Raw genomic sequence first — 18,000 nt, 5'->3', positions numbered from 1 at the left:
AAAGGGCATCAAGGCTACAATCACAGGTCAGTGCTCTCTCCAGGAAGCTTTAGGAGAGGCAGTTTATTGTGCAGAGTAAGAATTCAGATTGGCCTCTGTAGATCTGGTCCTGACTCCGCCATGAACTTACCATGTGACTATGAGCTAACTTAGACTACTGAAGCTCTGCTCTCTCCAATTCATAAAATACCTTCTTTGACCACCTCAGCTGATAGCAGAGTCTTTGAATAGCTTTTTAAAAAATATATATTTTCAAAATGTAAGACTCGTTCTATTTCCTTGCCACTAGCTTGGGTGCATGCAGGTAGATACTGAAGTCAGAAGCATTTATGCACAATAAGAGAGGCTGAGCTTTTCATTTTGAGCAACACAATCATACATTTGTATGAGGACCAGCATCTACCAGTGCCTAAGGAACACACTTAAATGACAAGCTTTGCAAATTCAGTTTCTTCTGCATTTATTTATAATCACTGTTTGCAAGGGCTTAACTTCGAGTAGAATAAATAATACCTAAACATAAAAATGATAGAAAGCAGTGCAAGAATGAATTCATCAGCATGCATTAGACGGCTCCTACAGGCCAGGCTTGGGCCGAGAGCTATGGCTGAGAGAGAGAAGCTGGTTAAAGAGTAGAAAGACCATTGTTACAGAACCTCCAGGCTGCGGGCAAATCTCTTCTCCTATTAGTACATACTACCTACCTCCATTAACCTCAATTTCCATTAAAGAATGGAAAGAATATGCTTCCAAGGGGTTATGCTGTTTGCAATGTTTTATCCCTCAGGTCCGAAGGTTTTCTGAGGCATTCTTTTACATGGAGCACCCAAAACTTGCAGTCCTGACCTTTCAGGAAAATCTGTAAGTATTCCTTTCCATTGCCAATTCCCTCCCCAAAAGGAGCCACCCAAGACTTTCCTGATTAAGGTTACTTCTTCCCACCTCTGCCTGTTCAGTTGGTGATCCCTCTGCAGACAAAAGAGCCAGACAAATTGCAGGGGAGGAAGCTAGCAGGTGGAGGAGGTCAAGAGCCAAACCTTTCTTTTGTTGAGTGTTAGCATGCCTCCGTAGGATGGAATCAAGATTTCCCAGGTCCCTGAAGACTTCTGTGCTGGGTCCTCTCTGCAAAACGAGTTAGAAGCAAGTGGTGTGGCCACAAGCTATGTCAGGAGAAAACATAGATTTCGCCTGGGATTCTGCAGTAGCCAAGAAATGCACTTAGCATAAGAATTAAGCCTGAACTGCCTAATTAGGAGAATTGATATATTTCTTAAGTTTGCCATCCTCCAAAATATATTAAAATGCACTCAAGAAAGTCGGTCAGAGGGTTGAAGAAAAATGAAGTCTTCTCTAGCAGATACCCCTGGTGGGCAGGGACAGAGCTGCCTCCTATAAGCTTTGACTTTTACCACTCAAGATCAAGATTTTTGTTTGTTTCTTAGTGATATATTCCCCTCAGTAAAAAATAATGTGGATGGAATCAGCTTTGAGATGTCACAATAAATCTAACAGGAGAAACCCTTGAGATTTATCCATCATTCAAGACAGACTTGGAGATCTTTTCACCCTTCTTTTTATAACCTTATTTTCTCCCCATTCTTCATTCTGTTTGAAAAGTATGCCGACATCTGCAATTTACCACCTTGATTCTAACAGTGAGAGGAGCACAAAGGAAAGATAGTTCACATTAAAATAACTTGTCTAGAAATATCAAGTTGTTTATTCATTCATTCATTCATTCCAAACCCCAGCTAGAACTGGCTAAATGTATTTTACAAAGGTAGAAATCATATCAGCTAAATATAAACATAATTTTGATAGCTACTCAGAAAAATATTGCAAATCAGGACTACTGCTGTAAACCTGCTTCCCCAGGTCACCACAGCAATAGGTAACCTTAGAATCCTGGGCCATGGTTATGTTCTCAAAGAGTGTGAGTGCACGTGGAGGCAACAGCCCTGCTGGAGACTACTCTTCTGAAAGAGTTATGCTAGAACACCAACCATTTGTACAAGGTGCAGGTGATGGAGCAGTCAGATGGACTGGGTTCAAATAATATTACTCCATTGACTACTTACAGTGGGTGAGTCCTGAGAAAAGTTGTTTGTTTGTCTGTTTTGACATCAACTAGCCTTTGTATCCTTTTCCATATAATGGGAGAAAGGTAGTAGTTGTAAGAATCAAATAAGAAAATCTTTGCAAATGGAATAGAGCACATGCATTGCAAGGCACAGGCTCTCTGCTCAGAAAATGTTAGAGAGTGACTGATGAGTTAAACAAATGTTCATTGTACACTAAGACAATGGGAATACAGCAGAGAAGAGTGCAAAGACTCTGTCCTTGTTGATCACTAATTCTGGTGGAGGAATAGGAAAGGGTAAAAATAAATTATAGCATTTCAGATCATGACAATGAAGAAATATAAAACAAGATAAGGACATAGGAAATGATGAGAATGGATATGGCATGAGTCCTGGCAAATGTTTAACAAGTAGCTCACAGAAAAGCACAAAACAACACAAAAACTCTGGATTGTAGGGTTTACTGATTTCTGTGGTATAAATACTCCCACCATGGCTGATTTCAAGCTATCAGTGTGATATCACTGAACACAGTTCCAGAGAGATGCACACAGTCAGCTTTTGTAAGTCACTAAGACCTGGCTTTCAGCACTGGGCGTGGGGTAAGAGCTGGTTTATCCAGCATAACTGGAGAAAGTCTTTCTGAGGATGTGACATTTGAACAGACTGGGCTTATAGCCATGATAAAATGTGTGGGAAGTATGTTTAGGCATAAGGAATAGCTGTTGTAAAGTCCCTGACATGGATTTGCTGTTTAATGAGCAGCAAGAAGTTAAGTGCAGCTAGAATGGAGTGAGCATTTAGGAAAAGGGATCAGAGGTAGGACCAGTGAAGTAGGCAGGCACCAGGTCATGTGGTCCTGATGGACTGGGATAAAGAATTGTACTTTTATACCATGGTGATTATGATTAATGATTCTCTTTACTGGCAATCGGCTGTGGTAGAAAGAACTCGGCATTTCAAATCTCACGTACTTGGTTGGAAATACAGATTCTTTTACTTATAATACCTGTGACATCAAACTGGTTACTGAACATTTGGGGGCTTCAGTTTCTTATCTGTCAATGGAGATCCATTCATTCAGCAGGTATCTATTTAGTGTTGACTATGTGCCAGATACTATTTTGGGTGCTGAACAAAGCAATTTCCTTATATCATGGGACTTATATTCTAGTGGTGGAAGTCAAATAAATTATAATATTCCAAATAATAATAAGTGCAATGGGGAAATAGCACTGTGAGAGGAACGGGGGGTGCTAATTCATAATGTTTCATGGAAGTCCTCCCTGAGAAATTGACATCTGATCAGAGAACTGAAGCAGGTGAGGGATTGAGCACTTCAGAGGTGTAAGGCATCTTAATATTTATCCTACAGAGTTATTTTAAAGATTGTAGACGTTTGAAAGCATTCAATCAATAGTAGCTATTGATATATAAGAGTAAAACATAGAAGGGAATGGAAAGGATACTGTTCAGCAGAATGAGGACTTTTAATTAAGTAGGGAAAGAAGAATTATAGAATTTTATTTCAGACTGAGAATACTGGACACAAGTAATAGAGTGCTGGGAGCAGAAGTCAGCTTGGGCTGAGACGGTGTGCAGGCGCTGTGGAGAACGGGCAGCTGGGCGTGAGCGCAGCGCGCTTCTCTGGAGACCAGCGGTGAGCAGAGGAATTGGCTGCAGAAGGTCTTCCTGTCTGCACAAAAGGCAGAATCGTGCCCCTAAATTGGGACGACAAGGGAAATACAAAGTGGCCTGGGTGAGACTCACCCGCCAAGACCCATATTGTTCAGCCTTGAACCAGATTGCGTCTCTCAAAGAACAGGTCCCTGTCATTTAGTGGGTGGTGAAATCAACCTAGTGGATTTTGGACAGCACTTTCTAACTTAAATAAGACATGACAGGGCAGGGCAGGGCAGGGCAGAGCAGGACAGGATAGAACAGGGCAGGACAGGGCAGGACAGAATAGGGCAGGGCAGGACAGGACAGGGCAGGGCAGGGCAGGGCAGAGCAGGGCAGGATAGGACAGGGCAGGACAGGACAGGGCAGGGCAGGACAGGGCAGGGCAGGACAGGGCAGGGCAGGGTAGGGCAGGGCAGGGCAGGGTAGGGCAGGGCAGGGCAGGGCAGGACAGGATAGGACAGGGCAGGATAGGACAGGGCAGGGTAGGCCAGGCCAGGGCAGGCCAGGCCAGGGCAGGGCAGGATGAGATAGGACAGGTAATAAGGGTACGATGTGTTTCCTGAAACTTTTATTTCTCCATGTGTGTGCATGTGCTTCTGGGGGGGTGTGTGTGATTGGACTGGGTGGCCATGTAAAATAGAGAGCACTTCTTACCGTGTTGGATTTTTTTAATATTAGAAACCATTCTTTAGCTCCAGCTAGTAGTTGGGGGGTGAGCTTTGTTACCCCCCTTTCATTATCTACCATTGTCTAACCAGTGTTTTTCATCCAGCAAGGAGGCTTAAATCAAAGTTTACTGAATGAATAAATGAGGGTTTGAAGACCTAAACTGATAATGATAATTGGGACATCACTTTGTACTTTACATTTCTTGCATTGATCATTGTCACATTATATGAGTTTTCTACCACTCATTCTGCACGTGTTCTGTGTATGGCATTGAACAGAGTAGCCATTTCCCCTGCCTTGATGGTGCTCACAGCCTATTGAGATTTCTCCAGTAAGAAACTATGCTAAGGGTATTGGCACATTGAATTTCCACCTTAACTCTGCGAGGTATGTACTAATATTATCCCCACTTTCCAGAGGGAGAAACTGGGGAAACTGAGGCTCAGAGAGCTAAGTAACTTAACTTTGCTCGTACAGTGAGTGAGTGGTAGGCTCCAGAGCACACACCCCTTGCCACCTTGTTAAGGCCCTCCGTACAGTGATGAAAAAAGAAATGAGAGGTAAAGTAAAAAGGGTATTCAGCCTCTAGGATGGAATTATCCTTAGGCTTCTGGGCTGTGCTCCCGAGTCAGAGGAGGACCCAGGCACTGAAACAGATGATCAGCCAGGCCCTGCACTCCCAGAGACACCGGCCCTGCTTGCTGGCAGAGGGGCCCGGCTGACATCCCCCGCCTCCCGCCTCGAGGCACAGACGTGGTGCCTCTGCCCTCCCGTGCAGATGTGCTGATTTGCCTGCAAGCCTGGCTGCCTTGAGTCCTGTTAAAGAGATGAGGGGATGGCCATGACATTGAACAGGAAACTGGCAGGGAGGGTCCCCAATGAGCCCTGTGCCTGCGATGCTGGCTGGGTTGGGCTGAGCTGCCTTGCGAGACAGGGTCTTCCCACTTAAAGTGGGTGGTTCGGTGGGTTGGGGGAGGAGGTGATAGTTTGCAAAGGAAGAAAAAAGTAGAATTCAGATTTGTGCTTGAATCCTGCTGATGCTGAGAAATGGGAACTTCCTGTTTACTAAGGCTGTCCCAATTGCTAATGTATTCGTTCACTTCACTCCTTCTTCTCCTCCCTGCCTCCATCCCTTCTTCCCACCTTCCAGTCCCCACAAGTTGTTCCAGACAGGGATCTGGGAAGTTTACATGCAGTGATTAACAACAACAACAGCACGAGGCAGGCAAGGTCCCTGCCCTCAAGCAGCTCTTCACTGGGGCGAGAAGACAAACTTTTGTTTGCAAAGAATTAAGCAAGAAAATTTCAGATAGTGCTAAGGAACTACGACCTGATGGATTGGGGTGTGTGGGTCTTGGGTGGTGAGGTGCACACCGCGGGGGTGGGAGGAGGGACTCTCCGAGGCCGTGACGGGTGGCGACTAAGGCCCCCAAGGCGGGGGAAGGAGCCCTGGAGGGAGCGCCCTGCAGGCAGCGCCACCAGCTGTGCGAATGCCCTGGGGCAGAGCAGCGCCCACGCTGTCCCAGCGTGTGCCCAGCAAAGGGGGTTTTGGCCACAGAGATGGCAGCGCTGGAGGGTCAGCCCAGAATCAGGATTTGCCCAGCATCCTGCTAATTATGCCTTCACTCCGGCCCTCCTCCCATCCTCGCGAGCAGCCTTATCCAGACCAAGAGACACTTCCATCTTTCCCCCCAGTCTCTCTTTCAATATTCTTGCTCCTCCCACTTGGCTCTGTCTCCCAGGACTCCTTTTTTCCTGACAGATGTTCTATCACACACACCCACACTCACACAAGCAGCAACACACATCCACATATGCATGCACAGACACACATGCACACACATGCATGACCACACATGTGAACACATGCACGCAAACCCTCCCACTCCACTGTGCAACACACTCCTGCACATGCATGCATGCACACACATGAACATGCACATCCACAGACGTGAGCCACACCTGTACACCTAGACACAACACAGTGCCGTGTATGCATGTATCAATGCCCACATGAGTACAGGCATGGACACGCACTCCCACTCTGCATATGTATGCAGGCACACACATGAGCATACACGCACATACTTTCCCACAAGCGACGGCACTCTTACACATATGCACACATGCATACGCGCATGAGCATGCACACATATATCGATACATATGCATTTATGAAATCCATATGTATGTGTGTTCACGTGCTACATATGTAAACACTTATTCACAGGCTCACTCTATGGACAGATTTATCTTTGTAAAAGCAGAGTAAGCTGTGGGCTTCCTTAGCCTCCACTGCTTTGCCATTGTCCACCTTGTCCACCCAGGACATCTGGACTCAAGAAGGCACTGGAGGATAGTCACACACTGGCCCCAACTCCTTGCCTTGTCCAATCTCCAATGTACATGCTGGGCTTGTGGGCAGAGTTCACACCTCCCTCTCCCTTATATATACTGAGTTGATTCATGCAAATGAGTCCTGATTGTCCACCATGTGCCAGGCTTTGTTCAAGGCACTTGGGATTAATCAGTGAACAAAAGAGATGGCACATGGGGAGAAGATGGATGCTATACAGTAAGTGTTATAGGTCAATACATTATAGAAGGCCATAGATATTGTGGAAGAAATAGAGCAGGATAAGGGGGCATCAAAAAGTCTGGTGTTTGGGGAGAAGAGGGCAGATCTCCATGGTCCACATCATTGACCTTTGTCATAAGGAATGAATATCCCTGCCTGGAATGCTGCTTCTCCCCACTGGCTTCAATCGAGTAGTACCTGACATCCTTCGCAGCCCTTCTGAGCCATGCATCCCTTTTTTTTTAGTTACTGGGGGCTGGGGATTGAGTTTGGACCTTGTATGTGGGAAGCTGATGCTTAACCACAGAGCTACATCGACTTCCCTGAGTTGGTTTTTTTTCATTTGTTTTGCTTGTTTGTTTTTTGTTTTGTTTTGTTTTCAGGAAGCACCAGGAACCGAACCTGGGACCTCCCATATGGGAGGTAGGCGCTCAATTGCTTGAGCCACATCCACCCCCACTCCCCCATGCATCACTGTTGATTCCTCAGAGGCCAGCATTGCTTCCAGGGTGCCCCTTAGAGTTTTTAGTCATCTTCTCATCATGAGCCAAATGCTCTTTTAGGCACTGGGGACACCTTTACAAATCCTTGGCTCAGGAATCTACAATCTAGTTGGAGCTACACCCAGCCACACCCCATGCCATCCTGCTTTATTCTCATTGCCCGTTTAGTTATTCAGTTTATCTGTTACTCTCTGTAAGCTCTTTCAGCACAGAAAGCAAGTTTCAATCCTCTGGAATATGTCCATGCCTGTTCTCACAGTCCTTGGCACATTAGTGTTCTATCAATATATATGTTTAATAACTTAAAAACCAGACCAGAAGTTCTAGGCTCACTTGGTGACTAAGAAGCAGTGCTAGAATTGACACCAATAAAATTATATTTAAATATTCAGATTCTAAGAGTTATCACATTTCATCAGCTTCAGGACTTTCAGGAAAGCAATAAATTCTGCTTCTTATTTCCTCCTGGGTTAAGACCCAGTTGAGAAATAAGATACGGGAGCCAGACAGAAGGAAATACAAATATCAGTCTTGTTATTGATAATGCTGAATTAGAAAAGGTGGTCTGGATTTGGCCAGAGTTCCCCAACTCCAAAACTCTTCTGCAGAAGGGAAGGTGACCTACAGAGCTGCAGAGGGAGATGGAGACTTCCAGAGGTTATGCTGCCCACAAAAGAGAAATAGACAGAGAGACAGAAACTAGTTGTGCATGCTCAGTTCTTCCAACCTCACAATTCCAATCAGCCCTCTTCTTCCCTTGGGGAGGAGTGAGGGAGGAGGTATGGAAACAATAATGGCATGTGAATACGTTCCCTTCATGGGAAGAATAAACTTTATCCCTCCTGCAGGGTTAAAGAGAAGGGAATATCTGCTTTTTACAATCCCAGGCTTTGAGTTAGGAATAAACTCTGGAATCAAATTCCCAGTGGTGGAAGGATGTTTGGGTCATAGAGGAAGGATATGACACATTCCTTTTCAACATGGAGAAGCCAAAAAATCAGGGTCCCTGGATTAGGGGTACTTATGCCCTGGCCGAGGAGGCTCACACCATAAGCAATTAAAAGGCAATTTTAGATAGTTTTTAGTTCACCTGTCACAAAATATGATTTAGACCCCATGTGCCCTTAGGGGGTTAGGGAAACAAGAGTGAAGGGCATGTAGATTTAAAGTTTTCCTCCAGAATAACTCGTTTAAGCTTCCTAACCATGTAGAAACCCACTCACATTCCAGAAGTGGCTGTTGGCTTTCTGTTTGCCCTTGGCTTCCCCTAACTTTATCATCCATGTCCTCTGTAGCATTTATATGTAGCCCACCCAAGCACACACAGATCCTGGCTTTGGGGGCTGGAGCAGGTGGTGGGGAAATGAGGGTCAATGGACAGGCAGGCAGTTGGATGGCCGGTTGTGAACATTCTCTGAACGTTCCTTGGGATTGGAGGAGTAGTGTGGCAACTGCAGACACTAAACCCTTCCTGGCATGGTCTCCCCAGGACGCAGACCCACAGTCAGCTGTCTCTGGACGTGCGGAATTCCGAGTACCTCACCAGCATGCCCCCGCTGCCCGCAGAGTGCCTGGACATCGACGGCGACTGGAACACCCTGCCGGTTATCTTTGAGGACCGCTACGTGGACTGCCCAGCCATGGGTGGGTCTTTCTGTGGAGGGGCTGGAGAGCAAGGCTTACCTGTGTGTCCTAGGCAGGGGGCCCCTTCATATCCCAAGTGAATGAAGAAATTTTGTCCATTTATAGAGGAGAAACAAGAACTGAGGGTAATTGTGTTGCATGAAATGGCCTAATTGCAGTGAAATTGACAAGTCTATCATATAAAACAAGGAATATAGAAAAAAAAATCTCTCCTTCTGTGGCGCAGTTATATCTACCGCCTCGGAGTTTTTACCTACAAAATGGGAGCCAGTTCTCCACCTCACCAGAATAACATGAGTCAGGTGGAAATTCTTTCCGTTTTCCAATGTGTGATTTGAATATAAAGTCGTTTCCTGCTGACTCAATGACAGTTCAGCCTCCTGTGCAGCACCTGTTTTAAGTCACAACCAGGGCAAAGTACTGAAGAAACAGGGCTGAATAAATAAATGAAGGAATGAATTGCTCATTTAGGGAGAAAAGATAACGTGTATGTGGGTATTTGTTTATATGTATCCAAACTGCAAGCTGTTTTCACAGTATTTTCTCGGAGTTGCACTGAGTTTGTCAGGGAACCGCAAGGTCACCTGGAGAAAGCCTGGTGACCCCTGGGTTCACTCTGCTCCAACAGTCCTGCTCACAGAAACCCAAGGAGCCGTTCCAGAAATCAGAGCTGGGCAGGCCTGTGGCCCCTTAAAGGGCCAGCTGATGCCAGCTCCTATGCTGCAAGTTGCATGTGCTTTATCTCTTTAGGGCTATAAAAACCTCACAGGGGAAAAACCAAGACACAAAGAGCACACGTATTTACTAAAGATCACACAGCGAATAAAAGTCAGCATTTGGGGGTGCTCACTCCGACTCAAAGGCCCATGTTCCGCTTTGCTGTCTTTCCCTGAAATCTTTTAAACCATTTTGCTTGAAGGCCCCAAAATTTAAATGATGGGTCAAAATGGCTAAATAACAGAACCTCTGCAATCTGAAATTTGAAGGGTGTTTTCAAAGTCCAGGTGACGTCCAAGGGCAGCACAACCTTGCAAACAAATAGTGCTATTGGGTTCACAGTTGTATGCTGACATCTAGTGTCAACGCTGTGTGTGACAGCTAAAATGTGATTTAGTGCTAGAAACGGCAGCCGAGCCAACTGGTCACAAACAGCTTTCAAGCTTTGAATCGCTCTGTTCTTTCCTGGTGTGTGTGTATGTGTGTGTCTACAAATGCATATGTGCTTAGATTCCTTAGAGTAGAATGATTATTTATTTATTTATTTATTTATTTCTCTCCCCTTCTCCCCCCCCAGCCCGGTTGTCTGTTCTCTGTGTCTATTTGCTGCGTCTTCTTTTCCGCTTCTGTTGTTATCAGTGGCACAGGAATCTGTGTTTCTTTTTGTTGCGTCATCTTGTGTCAGCTCTCCATGTGTGTGGCGCCATTCCTGGGCAGGCTGCACTTTCTTTCGCTCTGAGCAGCTCTCCTTACGGGGCGCACTCCTTGAGTGTGGGCCTCCCCTATGCGGGGCATACCCCTGCATGGCACAGCACTCCTTACGCGCATCAGCACTGCGCATGGGCCAGCTCCACACGGGTCAAGGAGACCGGGGTTTGAACCGCGGACCTCCCATGTGGTAGACGGACGCCCTAACCACTTGACCAAGTCTGCTGCCTAGAGTAGAATAATTTAATTACAGAAACTTTGAAGTGTTAGGGAAGGACTTTAAAATAATCACCATTATCAAACCCTCTCATATTACCACGCCTAGATATTGTTGCAGATTGTCTTCAGTCATTTTTCCTGAACATGTTTTTTATTAATTTATTTTTTATTATCTTTTTTTAAAGATACATAGATCATACAAAATGTTACATTAAAAAAACATATCAGAAGTTCCCACGCACCCCACTCCCCACACCCCCCACTGAACATATTAATAGATCTCTAGGGACTATAAGCCTCAGTCCTCCAATGGTGAGTGCAATAATATTGCATACCTTTATTTTTGTGTCCATTAACTTCCCTTGAGCTCTGAGCCCTCATCCTGTGGTGTTTGTTGGAAAGCAACCTCAGCCTTTCTGCAGTTCCTTCCCCAACGCCTCTCATGTCAGAGTCTTAAACAGCAGCGAGACAAGGTTGGAGGTCCTCCCAGAGTCTGCCCATGCAGTCCAGAACCACAGGTGTTTTAGGACCAGCCGCTCTTCGCAGCTGCTTTCATACTCTGGGTACATGGGGCTCTGCTGAGGCTGGAGCCTTGCCCTGGTGCCCCCATCCTGGCAGAGCAGGTGGCACTTGCTTTCAGAGGCCTGGCTACCCCCGAGGCTATCTCTCCACAGACCCTTGGCAGACCCATACCCATCCCCCAGACTACACGTACCACACTTTCTGCTGCCCAACTCAAAACCCCAAGCTTCCTCGACCTTCTTGTTTTCTCGCAATGTATTTTGTTATTCTTTAATCCCAGGCTAGGGATGTTAGCAAATAAAGAACTCCTTCCCCTTTCCTCCAGGACTGGCTGATCTAGTATCTGTACTTCTCTTTGAGGTTACCAGATATATTTGCATTCATTCTTTTATTGCAGTGAAAAAAGAGAAATTAAAAAAAAAAAAAAAAGAAACAAGAGTTCCATTTCATATTAAAATGATGACATTTGTCCATGGTCTGCTACAGGGCCATGACTTGAAAAGCTACTGTGTACCAGACACTCAGAAGTTGTCTGTCTTCTCTGTAGAATTCCACCCCCCTCAGACCCCCACATTTACTCGCTCCCCTGTCCCAGGGTGATGGGGTATTTGCCTAGAGCCTTAACACTCACCCGTGCTGCCAGGTTTCAGTGTTTCTTCCAACAATTAGTTGTTGTGTGAAATGTGAACGATGGGTAGAAAATATGTAGAAACACATAAAAGAGTGGCACAAAGGAAGTTATAAATAAATGTTAACTAACACCACTAGTGTCTGACTCCAAATCCATTCTCTTAGGATTAGATCATTTTCCTGTGGTTGTAATATTAAACCAACATTCTGCTACTTTGGCAACCTGCTGCCTCACTGGTGCTCCTGCGGGTGGCAAATCTGAAAACTCTACCTCTATTGTTGCACAAATCCCCCAAGCCACTTTTTACTGCCAGATAAACACTGGTTTCCTTCTTCCTCGCAGCTTCTCAAGTTCGTCCATGGTTTAAGTTCTCCCTGACTAAACTTATATTCCCTACTCTCTCTGTTCACTCTTACTCCTACCTCTTTTTTGCTTGTTGTACATGAAAATTGAGTGAGGGCTCAGGTGAATTTCTCCAAAGAGCTGTGGTACACACAGATACAGAAGGCATTTATTTTTGCCTAATTATCTGAGAGAAAGAGAGAGAGAGAGGGAGAGGAAGAGAAACAGAACAGAGAGAGAGAGAGAGAGAGTAGGAGGGAGAATGGTTTACCCTAAAGGAAAATAAGAAAAAGAAGATTATGGTTGACTCCACCAGCCATCTGGCTAGGCAGATTGAAATGACTACCCTGGGAACCTCCTTGTTACCTGTATGCCATTTAGTCTAATTCCTCTGGACGCAGAGCCCAGGCTTGGCAGTGCTCTGCCGTAAAGAGCAGAACTCGGCCTTCCCCGTGTGTGACATCATTTTATATCCCAACTGTGCCGTGACTGTGAGACCTGCGGGTTACTGTGAATCTCCCCACTCTAGAGTTAAGGAAAGTGAACTCAAAGAGGAAAAGAGCTTATTGAGTCTCGTGATTGTCCAAGGTCCCACAGCTGGGAAGTATTGGTCAGGCCATCCTGACTCCCATTTCTTCTTCTACCCTGTAAATACCCCTGCATAACATGGGCCAGGGAAATGTTTTAATAGTTATAATGAGCAACTATTAAAAAGCCCATAATTATTAAAAGGCAAATCTAGAATTACAGGAGTCAACAGATTTGCACTAGGCACGTGGTGGCTGTGTAAATAGATTCCTAACCTATACTATGTTGTCCCTGTCTGTTTTTTACTTTTGTTTTTGCTTTTTCATAGGGCATGATTTGAGTGTTTACCCTAATTTTGATGTTCCAGTGATAAGTCCCACCAGAATGACTCTACAGGACAGTGAAGAGAACCATAGCGGCAACTGCAAATCATCTTTCAGGGAAGACCTTGTCTTGGTCTCCAGGAAACCCCTCCTATTGGACTCTGGTGAACAGGTTATGAGGGGTCCAGACCCAGGTGAGAATCTAATGACACCAAATCATGCAAACCTGTGCTCTGCGTCTCAGGTGTATCTGACAGTTGGTGAATTCCAGAACAAAGCAGGGTTGCCTGAAGAAGAATGTTGGTCTGATGGCAGTGCACATCCACTAGCAGATGGGGACATGCTGAGAAGGAGTCTAGGCCCAGAGGATGGCCAGGGCCCGGCAGTGACCTACATTGATGTGGAATCAAGCAATAAGAGCCCCCACAGAACTGAGCCCACAACGGGCATTTGTGCTCAGCGTGGGAGTGAGGCCTCTGGAGAGAACAATGGATTAGACCAAACTGTACTAAGCAAAGTGGCTGCAGGGAGAAGGCATCAAAGTGCAGTCTCATCGGACAAAACAGCACTCCATGAATCAAGTACCCTTGGAAAGGGAGCAGACCGAGATGGAAGAACGGTGCTGCTCAGTCTGAAACCCATCCCGTCTGAGCCCTGTGATCCATTAGGCTCTACTCTGAGGGACCCCTTGGACATCAGGTCTTCCCCAAAGGACCCTTGCACAGAGGAGCAGGAGGAAGGGTCTGTAGTCTCCAGGGCCATCAAGAGGTCCTCCTCCATCATATCTGACTCGGGCATCGAGAGTGAACCGAGCTCTGTCGCTTGGTCCGAGGCCCGAAGCCGGGCCCTTGAGTTGCCCAGTGATCGGGAAGTCTTGCACCAGCTGGTTCGAAGGCATGCTTTCCACAGGAACTCCTTAGAGGGTGGACACACCGAAAGCAATACGAGTCTACCAAGCGGCATCCAGGCTTCTCTCACCTCCATTAGCTCTCTGCCTTTTGAGGAGGAGGAGCGGGAGTTGGCACTCACCAAGCTGACCAAGTCTGTATCTGCCCCCCAAATCAGTAGCCCAGAGGAGGCAGCTGAAGGTCTGGATACCAGGCAGCAAGGTGGAGGTCTGGAAGCTTCAGATATACACAAGAGCACAGATTCCCCTGGAAACTACTCTCAACTGTGCGGTGACTCCATAATCCAAGATGCTAGAGCTGACCATCTCCATGCAGAAATAATTTTAGATGCTGGTGACCATCAGGGACCCAGTTATATAGACATCCCCAAAGGTAACGAGAGTCAGTTTGATCCTCAAAGACACTGCAGTCTTGATGGCAGAACTGAGAACCCTCCAGGTGTTGAAGCCAAAGGTCTCAATTTCACAATACCCCGTCTCATAGCACTTGAACCCTCTGGGAACAGATTGGTTCACAGAGCACTGCTGGAGACCCCAAAGGGTGTACCCAAAGACTTGAATGCCGGGAAAGGAGCTCTTTCCAACAGCAGCATCTCAGATGTTGAAGATCTCTCCCACCATCAGGTGCCTGAATTGCACTGCCCACCAGTGGCCCATGCAATCGACCTGGGCCCAACAGAGGAGCAAAGCAAATTGCCTTGTGTCACTGATGCCGCCGTGTTGAACAGAGGAGCTGATGCCTCGCAGGAGCTGGAACCTAGAGCAAGAACTGGGTGCCCCACTGTGACTCACTCTATTCACTCCCAAGTGTCTGGAAACCAAGAGCCAAAGACAGGCACTTCCATCATGGTGTCCCACCTGAGCCCTCCCGAGACCTTCGCCCTGGACAGCCGGAAGGCAGTGGAGGTGGTTAACTTATCTGTGTCTTGCACTGCCACGTGCCTCCCTTTCTCATCTGTGCTCAAGGAAACCCCGGCCAGGGCTGGATTCTCTTCCAAACAGAACCCATTTCCCATCACTCATCAACCTTTGGGCTCCTTTGGAGTTGTTTCTACCCAGACCAGCAAGCTGGAGGAAGAAGTCAGTGAAAGGATGTTTAGGTAAGTTTACTAAGGGCCCACTACCCCAGGACTTTTTATATTTTTTGCACATATTGCTCAATTTCAGACATTTCAAAATTGAAGCAACTATTGTTTTCTGATTTAAATAATTTAGTCCTATTGTAAAAATCAGAAAATGCAGGACATTATAAGGAAGTAAAAGTTATCAACAATCCCAGCTCCCAAACTACCTGTACACGTGTACACTTTTCTCTATAAGCATCTCCATGTCTGTCTCCATATACTTTTTATGCAAAACACAGTCATTGTGTATTTCTTTTCACTAAATAATTTATTGAGAACACCTCTCCATGTTTATAAATCTATTTTTGTTTTCTTAAACCATTTCAATGTTTAGACAGTATTCCTCTGGATATACCACAATTTATTAGTTTAGCTGTAGTGATGGATATTTGCATTTTTTCAATTTTTAGTATGATGAATGACTTTCTGGTAAGCTTCATTTTACCTCTGTCTTTGCACAAGTTGAGAGGACAGTTCTTTAAGGGCCTTTGGGAATTGAACTTTTTTATAAGATTTATCTTCTAAACCCTTGTGGAACTCTAAAGTTCACTGGTCCTTTTGCAGTTCCAGAGGCCAGCCCTTCCTCTGTGCATTGACTTTGAATTCATAGTGCTCTCCCACCTGTAAACTCTATCTGATGAAGCATATTATTGAATCATTTTACCCCACATTTCCATCTTATTTACTCTTTTACAACATGCTAAAGAGTTTTCGATATCCCCAAAAGCAAATGCACAAGCATTTGCTTGTGGAACTTTTGTTTTATAAAGATTACTAAGTAGTATAGGACCCTCGTCATCAGTGCAGCATGGCATAGCAGGCACTGTCTAAGGCCTGACTGTTACTGCACTTACAGTTCAGCAGGGAGACAGGGAGACGGCAGAAGTCAATGGGGGTGATTAATGGAGGCTCAGAGGTCAATGAGGTGATGAAGTGTGTGCAGTGCAGCCCGAAGCAGAAGGCCCTAATGTGACTGGGGGCAGTGAGTGGAAACTGGGTTGGAGGCCAAGAGAGGCTCCCTAGAGAAGATGCCATCTGAGCTAAGGATGAAACACGAGAGGCAGCTATGATGGTGCAGACATGGCTGATAACAGAGAACATTTTTCACAATTTACTGTGCTCCAAGTCCTGTACTAAGCACTTTGCATAAATTATATCACTTAATTGACAGAACAACTTTCTGAATTAAGTAGAAGTGTTACTCCATTTTTACAAATGAGAAAACTAAATACGGAGAAACTGTTTTGCCCTCATCTAGGCCAGTGCCAAAGCTGGGACAGAAGTCTGACTCCTGGGCCCATGCTCTCCACCCCCACCTTGTCAGGTAACCAGGCAAAGAGGACTCCAGCCAGGTGGGAAAGGCATTTCAGACAGAGGCCCGCATGCACGAGTGCATGGAGGCAAGACCAAAGCACATGGACTGTGCAGAAGGTGACACGAAGTGCATTATATCTGGAGGCTGGGGGTGGGGAGAGAGATGCTGGAGAAGCAGGATGGCCCATCCGTGGTGGTCTCATAGGCCAAGCCAAGAAGGCCTTTGCTCTGGGGGAACCTTTGTAAACATTGCCTGGGTCTTTGGCACTGGAGAGAATCCTAGAGGTCCTGTCATCCAGTCTCTGAATCAGTGCATGAACCCAAAGAAACGTGCAGAGCCAAAAACAGTAGCGGTTTTGGTTTTCTCAGATGTTTTCCTGCCTCCTCGTCAGAGCACAGCTTCCCTCCCTTGCTTCTCCCCTGAGGTGTCACATTCAGCCTCTGCTGCTCAGCAGATCCTTTTCCAGCAGCTGGTCACCATTCCCACACACCAGCCCAACTCATTTCTTGTTCAACATGGAATACACAGCATGGCGTGTGATTAATTTCTGTATTCTCTAGTTTTTATCAGGCCAAAGAAAAATTTAAAAAAGAACTGAAGATTGAAGGATTTCTGTACAGTGACTCAGCTGTGCTAGCTTCTGATATGCCATATTTCCCACCAGAGGAAGAGGAAGAAAACTTGGAAGATGGGATTCACCTTGTTGTCTGTGTCCATGGCCTGGATGGTAAGTTCTAGTAAAGATCCCCCCTCAAAGTGCTCTACTGTGGTAGTTTATAGTATCTAGGAATTACTTTAGGTCATATATCCCTTCAACAAGTGTTCAATTAGCTGCTCTGGCATGACAGTAACTATGTTGGATCTAGGGAAGTGGCATGGCCTTACTTCAAAAGAAAGGATCCTCTGACCCAAAAAAGAAATGTGTTGAAGAAGTGAATTACATGAATGAATGAATTTAGTGAAAGAATGAATAAATAAAAATAAAGGAATGAGTGAAGGAAGAAGTGGAATAAATAATGAATGAAATGAAAGGAGGAATGGAATGAATGAATAGAATGCATGAATAATTAGAATGCATTAATTAGTAGAATGACTGAACCAATAGAATGATATGCATAATGTAAGGTATGAGGTAGAATGAGTACATGGACTTGGGAGGACTGCAGGTTAGACAACAACACTTTGCTGTCTATTTTATTTACCTCTCATTTATCAGGCACCTTTTTTTGTACCAGACACTCTACACATTCTGGGATTGCAGAAATCAGACTTGGTTACTGATCTTGAAAATTTCTCAATTAAGAGAAATCAGAAAATACTTAACTGAGCTGAATGCTACAAAGGAACTATTTACCAGATGCTATAGAGACCCAGTGGAGGAGAAAGGGATGAGCTTATCCCCAGGTGCCGGGTTTCTTTGGCATTTGCCTGGGTTTAGGTCCAGTCTAAATGCTCTGTAAAATACAGATGTTTTCAGGCCCCAGCTCAGCCGGGACCCAAAAGCAA

General features: G+C 45.6%; 1 protein-coding gene across 1 annotated transcript in view; it reads left to right on the top strand.

The window, feature by feature from the left end:
* FAM135B (family with sequence similarity 135 member B) overlaps positions 1 to 18,000 on the top strand; it is a 309,804-nt gene that overhangs the window by 271,788 nt on the left and 20,016 nt on the right. Inside the window, exons 11-14 of the mRNA XM_058276084.2 lie at positions 788 to 861; positions 9,004 to 9,158; positions 13,154 to 15,155; positions 17,055 to 17,221. Coding sequence (XP_058132067.1) covers positions 788 to 861; positions 9,004 to 9,158; positions 13,154 to 15,155; positions 17,055 to 17,221 — 2,398 coding nt within the window. The remainder of the gene's footprint in view (positions 1 to 787; positions 862 to 9,003; positions 9,159 to 13,153; positions 15,156 to 17,054; positions 17,222 to 18,000) is intronic.

The sequence above is a fragment of the Dasypus novemcinctus genome, chromosome 14 (genome assembly GCF_030445035.2).
Source record: "Dasypus novemcinctus isolate mDasNov1 chromosome 14, mDasNov1.1.hap2, whole genome shotgun sequence".
NCBI classification, from domain to species: domain Eukaryota; kingdom Metazoa; phylum Chordata; class Mammalia; order Cingulata; family Dasypodidae; genus Dasypus; species Dasypus novemcinctus.
This window is presented reverse-complemented; position numbering and strand designations above follow the sequence as displayed.